Source organism: Aotus nancymaae, unplaced genomic scaffold (genome assembly GCF_030222135.1).
Source record: "Aotus nancymaae isolate 86718 unplaced genomic scaffold, 86718_ANA_hifiasm-v0.15.2.pri h1tg000029l, whole genome shotgun sequence".
NCBI classification, from domain to species: Eukaryota; Metazoa; Chordata; class Mammalia; order Primates; family Aotidae; genus Aotus; species Aotus nancymaae.
This window is the reverse complement of record NW_026988442.1, coordinates 11741513-11757841: the sequence shown is the minus strand read 5'-3', so window position 1 is coordinate 11757841 and position 16329 is coordinate 11741513. Positions and strand designations below refer to the sequence as shown.

General features: G+C 54.9%; 1 protein-coding gene across 1 annotated transcript; it reads right to left on the bottom strand.

Moving 5' to 3' along the window:
- Window positions 1-311: 311 nt before the first annotated feature.
- On the bottom strand, window positions 312-16034 carry MYLK2 (myosin light chain kinase 2). The gene is made up of 13 exons (XM_012455223.3): window positions 15962-16034; window positions 15750-15849; window positions 14839-15259; window positions 13639-13937; window positions 11818-11923; window positions 11037-11130; window positions 8423-8532; window positions 8199-8340; window positions 4179-4249; window positions 3925-4053; window positions 3210-3362; window positions 2948-3080; window positions 312-1281 (listed from the first exon to the last, which is right to left on the bottom strand). The coding sequence occupies exons 2-13, from the start codon at window positions 15799-15801 to the stop codon at window positions 1201-1203; spliced, it is 1791 nt and encodes a 596-aa protein (XP_012310646.2). The 5' UTR covers window positions 15802-15849; window positions 15962-16034; the 3' UTR covers window positions 312-1200.
- Between the last annotated feature and the right edge of the window lie 295 nt (window positions 16035-16329).

Below are 16329 nucleotides of genomic sequence, written 5' to 3'. Positions count from 1 at the left end.
TGCTGTGAGGAGTAAATGAGTTAACACATGCACAGGTGCTTTAAGTGAAGCTGGGCACACAGTAATCACCCACCCAGTGTAGGCTGTTGCTGTGATCTCCCTCTCACAGGTGAGGAGACTGAGGCACAACGTGCAGAAGCCAGCTGCCCACATCACGTGCTGGGCAGTCTGGCGCCTGAGCCTGCATGAACCACCACACTGTGAGCTGCCGGATGTTGCTCAAGTGCCTGGCCCACAGTAGGTGCTCAGTGAACTGTGGTCATCGGCAACCTCACACCAGCGCAGGCGCACACAGAGGGAAGGAGGCCACATCCAACCTGTACATTTATTTACAAGGCACAAGCTGAGAGCAGGTTGGGGGCTGCCCCATGGCCTTCTTACTTATCCTGGGCCTGCTGACCCCATCATCTGAGGCCATGGGTGACCCCCGAGATGGGGGCCCTGAGTGGTTGGGTTGGGCCGTCTTGGCCCTGAGGCAAGCTCCAGGGTGGTCTCCTGTGTCCCCTGGCTTCTCCCCTCCCCCTCCACCAGGCCTGGGCTAGGCGCCCTCTCTCACACAGAGTTCCTGTGTGTTGGTGGTTGCAAGGAAGGTGGGTGGGGGCCAGCCTGGGCCAGATGGTGTGGGCTCGGCCTTATCTGCTGAGAGTGGGGCGGCGGGGCATGGAGGTCCTCTCTCACAAAGCCTGCTCTGTCTCCCCTGGCAGCTGGGCCTCAGGAATCGGTGTTGCAGCCTTCCTGCCCCACCAGGAGCCTCCCATCCACGACCACAGAAGCCCTACATGCTGAGACCCCCAGCCATCGCACCCCAGCTAGGAGCAAGCCTAGGCTGAGGATGCCCCCAGTGGGGAAAAGCAGGGGTCATCAGGGTGGCAGTTCAAAGAGGGGGAGCTGGGGAGGGAACCGGGAGCGGCTTCAACGGGGGGGGGGGGGGGGCCTGGAGTCTGGGGTGTGGCCGACAGGCTGGAGCCCCATCTGGGGAGGCGCTAGCAGGATGGATCCAGGCCACACTCTGAGGCGGCTCACATCGGGGAAGCGGTCACTACGCAGGGGCGTGGGGAGCCCCGAGCCTCCCAGCCTGGCACAGCCTTGTCCTGGCGAGCCTGCCCTGGGGACCTGGCTGCCTTCTCTGGCCTTCTGGACTGTGTGGCCTCAGCCCCGGCCACTGTGTGGCTGCATCCAGGCTTCAGCTGCGCCCAGGGCTCAGACCCCCAGAGCCATCAGTGCCCCTGAGCTGCTAATCTTCTTGAAGCGGTTGGCAGCGCTGACAGCAATGAAGTTTTTCTGGAGGATGGAAGAGAGGGAGTTCCAGTGAACACCCAGGCAGGGGGGAAGCTGCAGGGTGTCTGAGGGTCCTCCTTAAGTCCCCTTGGGTCCAGGGAAAAAGCAGAGAACAGTCCTCTCCCCTGAGGCCGCTGGAGCCACCCTGCTGGAGTGGGGCTCCAGCGGCCTCAGGGGAGAGGACTGTTCTCTGCTTTTTCCCAGTGCTAGGGAAGGCACAGTGCCCAAAACGGCCACAGGAGGCACCATGACACTGCATTGTCCAGGAGTCCTTCCCTTATTCAACAGATGGGTCAGCCAGACCTGAGTGGAGGACCGCTCTGCTCCAAACACTCCATGGCCCCAGTTTGGCTCCAAGTAAAAGATGAACCCTTGCCATGGCTGATGAGTCCCTCCACATCCTGTCACCCTCCTCCTCTCTGACTTCATTCCTTACCTCCTTGTTCACCTCACTCCATCCATACTGGCCTCCTGCCTGTTCCTCAAACTCACCAACAGCACCTCTGCCTCTCAGGGCCTTTGCACTGGCTCTTCCCTCTGCCTGGAAGGCTCTTCTCCCAGTACTGGCATGGCTCACTGCTCCCCACCTTCACGTCTTTGTTCACTTTTTTCAGTGAGCCCTCCCTGACCCCCCTATTTAGAAGTTCGGGCCGAGCACAGTGGCTCACACCTGTAATCCCAGCATTTCAAGAGGCAGAGACAGGAGGATTGCTTGCCTGAGCAACACAGCAAGACCCCCATCTCCATAAAAAAAATTTTAAAATATTAACTGGATGTGGTGGCACGTGCCTATGGTCTCAGCTACTTGGGAGGCCCAAGTGGAGGATCGCTTGAGCCCAGAAGGTCAAGACTGTAGTGAGCTGTGATAGTGCCACTGCGCTTCAGCTGGGGAGGCAGAGTAAGACCCTGTCTCTAAAAAAATAAAAATTAAAGTGCCACCTCTCCCCTGGCAGACAGCCCTTATTTTTTTCTAGAGCCCTTCCTTAACCCTGCCTACTTCCTCAGGGCTCTAGAAAATGCCCCACTTCCACTAGGTACAGTGGCTCACGGCACTTTGGGAGGCCAAGGCAGGTGAATCATGAGGTCAGGAGTTTGAGACCAGCCTGGCCAACATGGTGAAACCCTGTCTCTACTTAAAATACAAGCATTAGCCAGGTTTAGTGGTGGGTGCCCGTAATCCCAGCTACTCGGGAGGCTGAGGCAGGAGAATTGCTTGAACCCGGGAGGCAGGGGTTACTGTGAGCCAAGATCGTGCCACTGTACTCCAGCCCAGGTGACAGAGTGAGACTCTGTCTCAAAAAAAAAAAAAAAAAGGAAAAGAAAACACCCCACCTCCCACCAAAAGTCCACAAAAACAGATCTTCTCTTTTGTCCACTCCTGTATCTCAGTGGCTAGAAGTAGTAGATGCTCAAGAAATATTTGAAAAATGAAGGAAGAAAGCCGGAGCCCTGGATGGGTGGGGCTGGGTGGAAGGCTAGGTGGAGGCCTCCACTCCAGGGCAGGAGCCAGCCAAGGGCAAAAACAGAAAAGTCAACTCTGTTTTCCAGACAGGTCCCAGCTTGGTCAACAGAACCTGCCAAGGCACGGATGGTGGAGGCTTGGATCTGGTGCCAGGATCTCTTCCCACCCAAAAGCCCTCCCTTCTCCCCACCCCGAATCCAGCCGTACCTTCCAACGCCTCTTCATGAGATATTTCTTAAGCAAGATCTGGGACTTAAGGCGTCGGTTACAGCGCTTGGCTTTCTCCGCCAGGTTGTTGAGCCAGGGGTGGGCAAGACACTGGGCAGCGCTCATCCGGGCCCTGGGGGAGGGCAGCATGCTCGTGAGGCTCCGGGGGCTCTGCTGGCCTCTCCACCTGGCTCCCGCCCTGCTGACACACAGACACGCTAAGCTTGCACACACACAGTTCAGCTTCTGGGGTGAGCCTCACCTCTGGTCCTTGACTATGAGGTTGGAGACAAAGTCTTTGGCCTCGTCTGATACAGCCTCAAAGGTCTCTTCGTCAAAGTACCAGTTGCCAGATAGGACGTTGTTTAAGGTCTCTGTGTCGTCATCTCCCAGGAAGGGGGAGAGGCCACTCAGCCTAGAGGGAGGGGATAGCAGGGGGCAGGGAGGTGAGATTGGAGGTGCTGAGTCACCTTCAGGGGGTAGGAAACAGGGGCAGGTCCCAGGAGGCAGCACCATGTGCTGAAAAGACCCCCAGCCTCTCATGGGACAGACCTGGGTTTGAATCTGGCTGGGTGACTTTGGGCAAGTCACTTCCCCTCTCTGAGCCTCACTCTTCTCATCTGTAAAATGGGCATAATCATCCCAGCTTCCAGGGTGACAGTGAGGATGAGGAATGACGAGTGCAAGGCATGTGGTGAGCACCTGGGAAATGACCACTGCCCCTCTGCCCGCCCCGGTCATCTGAGATCTGCTGTCCAGATGCTATGCCCTTATAGGGACCTTGTTTTTTCCATCTATAAAATGGGTACTATGTTTCCCTTTCCTATTCTCCCTAGCACTCCCAACCCCAGCAAACCCCTGACTGAGGGATCAGGGAGGTGGGACCACCTTACCAGGACCCCAGGGCCAATCTTGGCCTCAGCCACTCACCCCCGTGCCCCACCAACCCCACAAGCACTGCCCGCCTCAGAGCTCACAGCATGTAGGTGATCACCCCCATACTCCACATGTCTGTCTTATCGGAGATTTGGTCATAATTCACCACCTCAGGTGATAGGAACTCCGGGGTCCCAAAGTTCACCTTCAGCTTCTCGTTGGGGTTATACCTGGAGGTGAGACCAAGGGCTGAGAGCACAGCTCCTGGCATGTTCCCATGCCCCTGCCACCCCACCCCTGTCCCCTGCCAACCTCAAAGGCTTGTCCTGTCCTCCCCAACCCACCCAGGTGGTACCTCCGTGCCAGCCCGAAGTCAATGATCTTCACCAAATGCCCCGTGGTGTTGACACACAGGATGTTCTCTGGCTGAGGAGAAAGGGGGTGGCCTGGGTTGGCCTCTGACCTAGCTCACCCTCCCTCTCCCACCAGGTCCATGCGAGTCCCAGGCTCCCTGAGGCAGAGGCCCAGGCTGCCAGAGTGGGCAGCTGCCAGAGACCCTCCAGCCCTGCCTGCTCTGGGCACAGAGATCTTGAGGCAAGTCCCCAAACAGGACTTGTGCGAGGCCTTGAAGCACAGGATCTGCTGCGAGGGGTTCGGGTGAGATTTCCCTCTGTCTAAGGCCATGAAAGGACAACCACATGCTTTTTTATTTGAGATGGAGTTTCGCTCTTGTTGCCCAGGCTGGAGTGCAATGGTGCAATCTCAGCTCATTGCAACCTCCGCCTCCCGAGTTCAAGAGATTCTCCTGCCTCAGTCTCCCAAGTAGCTGGGATCACAGGCATGTGCCACCATGCCCAGCTAACTTTGTATTTTTAGTAGAGATGGGGTTTCTCCATATTGGTCAGGCTGGTCTTGAACTTCCGATCTCAGGTGATCTGCCCACCTCGGCCTCCCAAAGTGCTGGGATTACAGGCGTGAGCCACCGCGCCTAGCAGAACAACCACATTCTGGCAGTTCTGAGGATAGGGAAAGGGAAGCCTGCAGAGAGGAGGCATGACAGCCTGCTACTCCCCGCCCCAGGCTGGGGGGCCAATGCAGGGTCACCACCAGATACATGATGCTCCAGAGAGCAGAGAAAGAAGATGTCAGCTTAGTTCCTGAGAGTAAGCCTCTGAGAACACAGGGCTTCACACCACTTCAGGGTCGCTGGAAGATGCGCTACTCCTGTCTCCCCAGTTAGTGATGATGCTGAGCTGCAAAACATGAGGCCCAGCACCACTCACTTCCTCGCCTTAGCTGACCAATCCTCCACGAAGACCTAAGAGGCACACGCTGTTACCTTGAGAGAAAACTGTGACATTGAGATACTATTATCATCCACTCCCATTGGACAGCTGAGAAAGCTGAGGCTCAGGCACAGATGTGACCTGGTCACAGTCGCCTAGCAAGTAAGCGACAGAGCCAGGATTTGAACACAGGGCTGACTCCAGCACTGGCCTTGTGATGTTCCACTTCCACCACTGGCCCTGCACTCTGGGGCAAACGTAATATGACAGGGTTGGTTCTTCCAGGGTGGAGACCACCTTCTCCTGGCCTTCCGGTTCCCACCCTCAGGGTCTAACAAAGGCACCCAGTAGGGGCTCAGCCAAGGCTCAGGGGGATCCTGTGTCCCAAGCACGAGTGAACATGTGGATGAAGTGACTGTAAGCCCAGATCCTGTCCACTCTGGGCCTCTGTTTCCTCTTCCTATCACACAAGGACTCAGGGCTAATCTGAGGTTGCAGGTATAAACATTTTTAAGTTAACAATGATTCAAAGGCAGGATATTTTGTACAAAACCCTGAATTCCAGGGTCTCCTAAACACTGGAAGCCCTGACCACATGGGCCACACGCCTTGGAGCAAGTTGCCACTGACACCCTGAGACGGGACGACAGTCCTCCAGCTCTCCCGTGATCGCCACTGCCCCCCGCCATCCCTACCATTCAACATGTTCTTGGTATTTGTCTGGGCTCTGTGGGCATTTGATTCAAGTCCCCTGATGAAATGCTCTCTGACGGCATATTTAGGACTGATAGATTCACTTAGAGCAGATACTAATGATTTTAATAGCTTGGCCTGGTGTCCCACAAAACGGGAAAGAAAAGAAGGGTCCCAGGGTACAAGCATTTGGGGAAATGAAGCAGACTCAATTCTCCTTTTGGAGATTCTCAGTCTACCAATGAGAGGCCCTCAGAAGCCCTGCAGCCAAGAGACCCAGGACATGGCCTTTGGGCTGGGGTCCACTCAATCTACTTGACCATGAAATACTTTCTTGATGAAAAACCTATTGTTATCCTGAAAAAAACACATTTTAGAAGGTAGAGGCTCATGACTGAGCTTCTCAGAGCACTGCATTTTAACTGGGGTACCCTATTCTACCCCAAAGAAATTAGCCTTCACAAGGGAAAGGCAGGCCTCCAACGTCATAACGCAGGCACCAACTGCCCCTAGCTCAGTGAAGGGGCCGCCATCTGCCCAGTAACTCAGGACTCACCCTTGACCCTTTCTTTTCCTAACCCCCACCCATGCAAACCCTCAGCACATTAGATTGGCTCTATTTCCAAAATGTATCCTCCGTCGGGCCCCTTTCTCTCCCCTCCCCCACTGCCACTCTGGTTCAAGCCCCCAGCATCTCTCTCCTGGCTTACTTACTCCGTCAGCCTCTAAATTCCCGGCATCCACTCTGGCCCCACTGAAACCCACCTCCTCACCCTGTTTGTGACCTCCTCTGTCAGTGGCAGTGATACTAACACACCTAACCCAGGGGGCTGTTGGGCAGACGGCACCCTCACTCACACAGCACCAGGCATAGAGCAAACCTGGGACAGGTGTCAGAGGCGGCAACAGCATCTCCTGCCTGCTTCAGCCCCGTGCCGACTTCAAGTTCACCTAGTGCAATTCCTCATTACTCTCACGTATTTTCTCACACAGTTTTTCGTTGCTTAAAATGATCTATTTAGTTAGTCATTGTTTTATGAATGTCTGTTCGCCTGGAGACTCCATAAGACAGGGACCATTTCCTTCATAGTCCCTATAGTACCCAGCACGTGCTTCTCGAATGAATGAATGAAAGTACCCAGTACGTGCTTCTCGAATGAATGAATGAAAGTACCCAGCACGTGCTTCTCAAATGAATGAATGAAAGTACCCAGCATGTGCTTCTCTAATGAATGAATGAAAATATCATCCACTTTGCTGATGGGTGCTCACGTGCCTCCACATTAAGATTCCATGTCCTCCACTAGCCTTGCCACTTGACCCACAGCACTGACACCTGCCATCGGGACCGCCAACACCCTGCGCTCCTGCTGCCCTTAACTGCCCCACACCCAGAGCTCCACAATGAGCTCTGGACAGCTACTGACAACTGATTGGACTTGGTGCAATGTATAAGGCCTATCTGCTCTTCCTGACCTACTATGTGTACAGTATTAAGCAAGGTCAGAAGAGGGATATCAGACCAGGCACAGTGGGTCACGCCTGTAATCCTAGCACTTTAGGAAGTCAAGGTGGGTGGATCACTTGAGGTCTGGAGTTTGAGATCAGCCTGGCCAACATGGTGAAACCCATCTCTACTAAACATACAAAAATTAGCCTAGTGTGGTGGCACATGCCTGTAATCTCAGCTACTCAGGAGGCTGAGGCAGGAGAATCGCTTGAACTCAGGAGGCAGAGGTTGCAGTGAGCCGAGATCTTGCCACTGCACTCCAACCTGGGCAACAGAGTGAGACTCCATCTCAAAAGAAAAAGAAGAGGGATATTAATATTCTTTCATGAAACATTTTTGTTAGCGCCTACCTCACGCACATTGCTGCACTGACTTATTTGAGAGCTCTAAGAATGCAGGGATTTTTATCTGTTTGGTTCACCACAGGATCTCCACCACCTAGAGCACTGCCTGGCATAAAGTAGGCCCTCAAGAAACATTAGTTGATTTTGAATAAAAGATCAGACATGCATAGTACCTATCACAGGCCAACACTGAGGCAGGTGCTGTTACAACACTTATTAGCCTCTTGTCTGTGCGACCCACTCAGCTTGGGGCTTACAGGACTGCAAAAGGCCTTTCAACAAATACTTAGTACTAGACTAGAACTTCCATGAAAGCTGGGACTGTGTCTTCTCTCTCTCTCTCTCTCTCTGTCTCTCTCTTTGCTGTGTCCCTGTCTCCTGGCACTTGGTAAGTGTTCCATAAACCTTTTCTGACTCTGTGAAGGGAAGGATAGATGAAGGAACAGAGGGAGGGATGGAGGGCGGGGGATGGCTGGTGACAGCGCTGATCTCAGGGGGTCAGACGCTGCCCCGACCCTTTCCAGGAGGCCCCAGTCCAATACCTTGAGGTCCAGGTGCAAAACCCTCATCTTGTGCATGAAGAGGATCCCGTCACAGATCTGCCTGACAAACACCATGGTGTCCACCTCGGTCAGCTGGTAGTCCTCATCCACAATCCTCTCGAAGAGCTCTCCGCCCTCGATGCTGTGTGCACAGACCCCTCCACAGCTTGCTCTGTGCCTGCTGGTACCCCCGCCCGGCCCCTACCCCCACTGCAGGCACTCACTACTCCATGAACAGGACGATCTCATGTGGGGTCTCAATGGCCGCGTAGAGCTGGATCAGATTGCGGTGGTTCAGCTGGTTCATGACCTCGATCTCCAGCAACACCATTTCCTGGGGACCAGGGAAGTCAAGGGTACCAGCCGGACACCATCACTCCCTGCCGCCCACCCTTGACCAGGCCTGCTGGTCTTGCCCGGACCACTGCCCCGCCTCCTCTGTGCTGGTCCCCTTGTCTCTCCCCTCCCACCAGTCCCACATCTGTGGTCTTCACCACTCCAAGTCATTCCTGCTGGGGCATCTTCCTTCTGCTGGCTCTTCTCCTGAGTACTGACATCCTGAGGGCTCCACCCTTCCCCTCATCCCTTCCCTCTCTCTGCTCTCTCCCTGGGCATTTGCATCAAGTCTCATGACTTTACATTTAATCCAAAGTCATCAATTTCCAAATACATATCTGAACCTTGACCACTGCATTGAACTCCAGACTCCAATATCTCCAACCGTCCACTTGCCTTAGTTTTTTAATAAACATTTCAAATCTATCGTGTCCAAAATTAAACCTTTGACATTACCCCTTCCCTACAATTGAGTTGCTCTCAGCTTGCCCGGCAGCAAAAGTACCCCCACGCTTCGTCCAAGCGTGCAGGACAAAAAGTTAGGAGCCGTCCTAGGTTCTTCCCTTACTCCTGCGTCCTCACACCGCACATCCAACCCAACTCTTCAGCGTATCTACCTTCAAGCTAGATGGTACATCCAATCATTCTCACCTCCTCCACCACTGCCTTCCTAGTCTAAGCCACCATTATTTGTCACTTTCAGAAAACGCAAGCCAGCTGTCACATCGGCAGGCTGCTATATCAGCTCTAGTAAGAATACTTACACCATGGGAATCGGCAAATGCTGTAAATCAGGCCTCGCCCCATACCTGCCCTGTGGTTAAACACTAACCCTTAAACACTATGGGAGGAAAGGCTTGAGGGCCAGGGATAGCAGGAGGTGCCGGGGAGTGAGGTTCGGGGCATCCCAGGCAGAGATCACGGTGTGGGCATAGACCTCCCAAAGTGCTGGGATTGCAGGCGTGAGCCACCGCGCCCGGCCGTTTGCGTGTTGATGTAGTTGCTGTTCTTTTGCTTTATGTTTTAGCTGTCTCTCCATCCACTCCAGCATGTCAGCCCGTGAGGGCAGGGACGTTTTTAGTTCACTGACATTTTCCCAGCCCCTGACCCAGTGAATGGCAGAGGAAGAACACTCAATAACCATCAATTGATAACTGACTCCCGTTCATTGAGCCGCAGGTAGGTACTGAGCATGTGCACTGAGCTGGAGGCTGTAATAGAGGCCTGGGACCTAGGAGTCAATGATACAGATCCAGGCCCTGTCAAGTGGGAGAGACAGAGAAGGGTATCATCACATAGAGAATGCACTCCTGGCAGGGCGCGGTGGCTCACCCCTGTCATCCCAGCACTTTGGAAGGATGAAGCGGGCAAATCACAAGCTCAGGAGTTCGAGACCAGCCTGGCCAATATGGTGAAACCCTGTCTCTACTAAAAATACAAAAATTGGCCAGGCATGCTGGTGCGTGCCTATAGTCCCAGCTATTCGGGAGGCTGAGGAAGAAGAATCACTTGAACCCAGGAGGCGGAGGTTGCAGTGAGCTGAGATTGCACCACTGTACTCCAGCCTGGGTGACAGAGCAAGACTCCATCTCAAAAAAAAAAAAAAAAAGAAAGAAAGAAAAGAAAATGCACGTCTTCCAGTGTGCTTAGAGCCAATGATGGGGACTCAGGGCTACAGCGACCAGAGCTGCTTCTCATGCTTTTGCCAGGCTCAGAGACCACACTGCGGTCTCTGCCTGGGATGCCTAGAACCTCACTTCCCGGCACCTCCTGCTATCTCTGGCCCTCAAGCCTTTCCTCCCATAGTCCCCTCTGCCAGAAACTCTGTCCCTGCCTTCTCCACTGTAACACCTCCTCATTCCTCAAAGCCCTCACTCAAAAGGCAGCTGGTCCAGCAAGCTTCCCTGACCCCTTGGCCTGAGTCAGAAGCCCTTCCTGAACCCCCACGCTACCCCGCAGTTTCCTTGAGTGACAGCTCTGATCACACGAGGCTGCTATTACCTCCTCACACAGCAGACTCCCTCATGCTGCCTGCCTGCATCCATTCATTCCTTGAACAAAAGCTGCTCAGGGCCTCCTCTGAACCCAGCCCAGGCTGGGTGCTAGAGGCAAATCTCTAGACTAGGCTTGTTGACCTTGGCGTCAGCTCCCTGAGGGCAGGGGCCACATCCACTTCACTCCGGGACCCCCCGTGCCCAGCACGGGGCCTGGCCCAGAGCCCACACTCACCAGTGTTTGTTGAACTGAACCAGAGGGGGCATGAATATCCCATGCCGACAAGGGAAGCCCCCAGATAAGTTCACTAACTGAAGTATCTGGTTCGGGTGGGGGCCTCAGGCCCCTGCAGCAGGGCTCTCTGTCCATCTCTCTATCTGTGCAGCATTTTCACTGCAACAGACTCCCATACCAGGCCCCGGGTTCAGCAGCGCCAGTGGAGGGAGGCAAGAGGTGCCCACTCCAAGGGTCCCCTTCATGTCCTGGGCAGCTTGCAGCCCCCCTTACCTTGTCTTTGGGAGTCTGTTTCTTGATGACCTTGGCTGCCAGCTTGAGGCCTGTGGCTTTCTCCATGCAGGTACAGACTGCCCCAAACTTGCCACTGGAAAGAGAAAAGCCTGTGAGTGAGGGGACCCCAAAGCCCACCGGGGTCAGTGGCGTTCTTTGCTCTGCTCCTAACTTGGTCCCAGACCCAGTGGTGCCGCTGGATCCCCCTTGGTGAGATGGGAGCATTCACCCCAGCCAGCCCTGACTCCCTCCTGAAGCTGTGAGCTGTTCTGCCAGGACAAGGGCTAAAGCAGGTTCTTTGAACCACACAAGCCACGTGCACAGGAAGAACAGGCATGTAGGGAGGATGGCCCTGGATGCGACCTTTAGAGGTTTAGGGCAGGCAGGCCCTGGGCCCTGGGCCCTGGGGGAGGGCACCTCCAGGCAGAGGGAGGATCTGCAGAGGTACAAGACTGAGTCAGGGCTTTTTACAAAGCAGGTATCACCATGAGGGGGTCAGTGTGGTGCCTGGAGCTGAGACAGACGGGAAAATGCTGTGTGTTTCCTACGGAAGCACTGAGTGGCTGATGGTGCATCTGAGTAAGTGACAGCAACAGCAGGTGATGTGAATACACATCAGCATGTGACAGCTGTGCACAGTGTGTGTACCACACAGGGGTGAGCACGTCCACATGGCCATGTCTAAGCGGGGTGTGTCTGGGTCTTGCACAGGGAAAATGTGAAGCCACAGGAGCCCGGTGCTCTCTTTGTCCATGTGTGCAGTTGGGGTCCCAGATCTCACCCTCCAAGTGCCTCCTTGGAGTTCATGCTGAATTCACTGTTGACGTTACCAGTCCTCAGCTCCACCATGCGGTGAGGGAAGGGGGCCGGGGGTGGCGGGCAATCATCTGGGGGACAGAGCAGAGTCCCCATGATCAGTGCCAGGGGCTACTGAGGATTCCCTTGGCACCACCCCGTCCTGCTGGCCTAAGCCCCATCCGGGGAAGTTAAGTTCACCAAATGATACCTGGGGGACACCTGTCTCCAGGATAGGGGCTGTGGGGCCCAGTTTCCAATGTCAGTTCACAGAGTGGCCGTGGAAGGCCTCTGCCCCTATCAGAGAGGACCCAGTTTCTCCCAGTAGGACAAACGGAACGGGAGCTTGGACTTCTGGGACCCTCTGCATTATAAGGCACGAGGACTCCACCCCAAGCTATTTGCATTTCCACCAAAACCAATCAAACAAACACAGCAGCTATAAAGCGGAACGCCAGGCAGTGGGGTTGCTCTGTCTCAATGATGGCGTAGGTGGTTGGACCTGCCCACCCGCCATCCTAATAACACCGCACGCTGGCCAGACCGTCCATAGCGGGGCGGGACCAGGGACCGGGCTGTTTAGTGGGAAGATGTCGCCACCTAGCGGCAAGTCTGGGGAACCTCGCTCCCTGAAGGAAGGCAGGCTGTCATCCGGAATGGAAACCTCTTTATAAATAGCAAGAGGCGGCAGGGAAGCCGGGCTGGTGATAAATCAGACGGCCTTTGGAGGTGGTTCAGATCCCGTCACACTGGGATGTGATTTCGGGGCGGGGCGGAGGTCTCTGCGGCTGCTGGGGGCGGAGGCAGGGCTCCTGGCTGCCGCCCAGCCGCCAGGTCCTCCCACCCTGTCTGGGTGGCATGGTGCCGCTCACCAGGCAGGCTGGCGGGTCTCCCAGGGCAGGCAGGGGGGTGTCAGGACACTCTGGGCTCTCCTGACCCCATCTCACCCCACCCCCAGCCCTGCCGCACCCCTGCCCAGGCCCTTTCCCTATTCACCTGCTGGCCAAGCTCACTTACGCTCCGTGCTCTCTGCGGCCCACAAATAAGCCACCCGCTGCTTGTCTAATCATCAATGAAGGCCACTCCACAGTCCTGCCCCATTGCACATGCCCAGCTTCCTTGGTCACTGCTCCCACACACAGGCGCCTGTGCTCCTCTGCTCATGAACCCTCTATAGCTTCCATGACCCCGCCCCACTATGCAGTTTAGTTACTAAGCCTGGCATTTGAGCCCTTCTACAGATTGACTCCAAATTCCATTGCCCAGCAACTTTGTGTTGCTCCAATAAGCTGCCTGATCTTTCTCCTTTTTTTAACCCCATTTTAGTCAAAGTAGAAGAAAGTCAAAAGTGGGCTCTGGAGTCTGGGTAGCCTGACGGGTTCAAATCCTGTCTTCACTATATTTTTGGGCAGTTCATTTTCCCTTTTCTGAGCCTTCCTTTTCCCATCTATCAAAAGGGAATTCTAAATTTAAAAATAAAAATAAATAAGATTGAAAAAAGCCAGGCATGGTTGTACATGCCTGTAGTCTCAGCTACTCGGAGGCCGAGGCGGGAGGATCACTTGAGGCTGGGAGTTTGAAGCCAGCCTGGGCAACATAGCAAGACTTTGTCTTTTAAAACCAACAAATGAATATACATTAAAAAGGGAATACTTTCTGGAGTTGTGTGACCCTTAGATAAATGGGCCTGGGTAAGGTGTGGCTCAGGGTAGTTCAGACCTCCGAATAGGGGGACTTGGGACTAACAGCCCCCTTCCCTCCCACTGGCCCCAGGGCTGCCCCAGCCCCCACCTGCCCCCTGGCCTACCCAAAATCTGGAAGCAGTCCTCCTCCCTGGCTGTGAGACAGAGGGCCTGCCCCACCTCAGATTTCTCTGAGGGAACAGCCTGGAACTCGATCCCCTTCGAGGTGTCCCCTTGCACCTTAGCCTGGCCAGCCTGGCCTGGGGTTTTCGCTCCCACTTCCTTCTGGCCCTCTGCCAGGATGTTCTTTCCTTCTTCTGCCTTGGCTGGCCTGGGATCTGTGGGGCTGTGGGTCATGGGAACCCCTTCAAAGGTGAGCTCTGATGCCTCACTTGGGGGCTTCTTGGCCAGCGGATTCTCAGAGCTAGAAGGTGAGAACACAGAGGTGAAGCCCTCAGCAGCCACAGCCTATGGCCTCAGGCATGTCTCAATGCAATTGGCAGAGCTAATACAACCCCGCCCCGAATGCTTGGTGTAATACAGCCAAATTCACTTGGTACAAAACTGAGGGATGTTCATGGCTGTGGTCCTTATCTTGGCTACCAACACACTAATAGATCATTAATAACTATTAACAGGACTGTTGATATGGTCAATCCTCATGTAGATACAACTGGGGAGTTACGTAGCTCTTGATTCATACAAACTGTTGTGATATAATTAAGGTTAATACATCATTATCAAATTGATATGGTAAGTGCTATTATTGCAGCTTACACTATATCATGAATGACCTCGTTAGCATTCAGGTAAGTACAACTGATTGCATCACAGATGTACTCTACTTTGGTTATGAAGATATTATCAATGATCCTCCAGTCTGGTTATTAGTCATCTTTTCATATCTTAATAATTACATTAGGAAGAACAGGGAAATGCTGGATGTCTTAGGAAATACACAGCCTTTTGCCTGACACCTTTAGCCTTTCTGCCTGGCATCTCAATCCTGCCCTTGGCTAGACCCAAGCCCATGGAGTAAGGGGAACTCTGGAGCCTGGAAGCCTAGAGAAGAGATGTCCAGCCTAGGTGTCTTTGAGGATCTCTCTTGTCTGACGTTCCAGTCCTCTATGCATTATGGCAAGCTTCTGGTTTCTGCAGGGGACAAGGTGGTAGAGGCAATGCGCAGGACGGCAGAAGCTGGATGTCAGAACTACCCTCCCCAGCACTAAATGTGATGACAACCATGCCTAACACAAGGGAATGAGGCAGGACCCCCAGAGATAGAGCCACAGGACCCCTCCCCACTCCCAGGAGTGGGTATTCACCTGGAGATGATGGCGGGACAGCTGGGGCTATGCAGAAAGGCTGGTGAGCCCCTCCTGGCTGCTGCTTGGCCCTCTGCTGCCTTCTTGCCCACCCTGGGTTCTCCAGGATCCTGGCTGCCTGAGGCTCCCTGCTCAGCCTTGGGCTTCTTGACATTGGCCTCGGCTGTCGCAGTCTGCTGGGGCAGGGCTGCTGGGAGCCCAGCACTGCCCTCTGCGGGCCCCCCACCCCTATCACCCTCTCCCTCAGGGCCTTGGCTGCTAGCTGAGGGTTGGGCCAGGGTACCACCCCCTTTCTCTGGGGCAGGGGCTTTGGCGTCTTTCTTCAGGGTGGGCGGACCAGGAGGTTTCTTTGGGTCTGGGGGGCCAGGATCTTTCCTGGCAGCCAGAGGTTCTTCGCTTGCGGGACCTTTAGGTGCCTTGTCTGCAAAGGAGGTGAGACACCCATCAGGATCTACCCTCTTTTCCCTCCCTCCCCACCCAGGCTGGGCAGAGACCAGCTCTGGGTCCAGGTCACCACCCAGGCAACAACTTGCAAATGCTTGTCCCACCGAGTCTCTGGGGCCACTTGATGGGCCCTAGAGATGGGCTACTGGGACCTTGGAGGGCCTCTGTGGGAGGCTTCTAGCCCTTTGGGTTGGCCTTGGTGGCCCCACCATCCCTTGCCCTGACTGTTTAAGTGCATCCCCAACAACCATCCTGGTGGCTTCACATTTTCCTGATCTCTCCAGTAAGGGCTTCATACAGGCCCTAGGCCCAGCCCAACTCTAGCCAGAGATTCCTGATTTCTGGGTCCCCCATGCACCATGCAAAGAAGGCTAGGGCACAGAACTCCCACTGAGGAACCTTCCCAGCCCTGGATTCAGACCCCCCTTCCCAAGCTCCTCCCTCCATCTCCTGTCCCAGCTTGGCACCTGTTGACGGGCTCTGAATTCCCAGCTCAACTGCTCCATTTTCTGTCGCCATGAGGTAGGGAGGCGTGTGCTGCTGCTTGTCTAACTCAAGTCTTTCTAGCTGCAGAAACAAGAGCAGGGTGTGTCAGGCTCTCCAATTCCTCCTCTCATCTGGCTGCAATGAGACAGGAAGCCAGGAAGCCGAGGCCTGCTAACTGAGGGGAGAGAGGTACCTGGAGCAGAGAGGGGCAACCTGGTGGCCGTCTGTCTCCCAGCGGCTGCTCAGGAGCAGTCCTGGGCAGTTGTAAGGGATTGGGCCGGGTGGGCAGAGGCAGAGGCAGGGGTGTGGGCAGTGGAGGCGGGGACAGAGGAGAGGATCTCTTACACCAGGGGCCATGCAGCTAGGACTGCCACCACCTGTCACTCTTGGCCCCCGTTCAGAGGACACGGCATTCTTCCCATGGCCCGACTAGGGGGAGAATGGTGTTGGAACAAGTGGGAAGAGAAAAGGGAGGGGTATCTGGGTTCCTGGGGAGCAGCCCTTTCCCCCAGGCCTTGCTCAGTATCCCTGACTTGGACAGGATCAGAGGGGGCCTGGAAG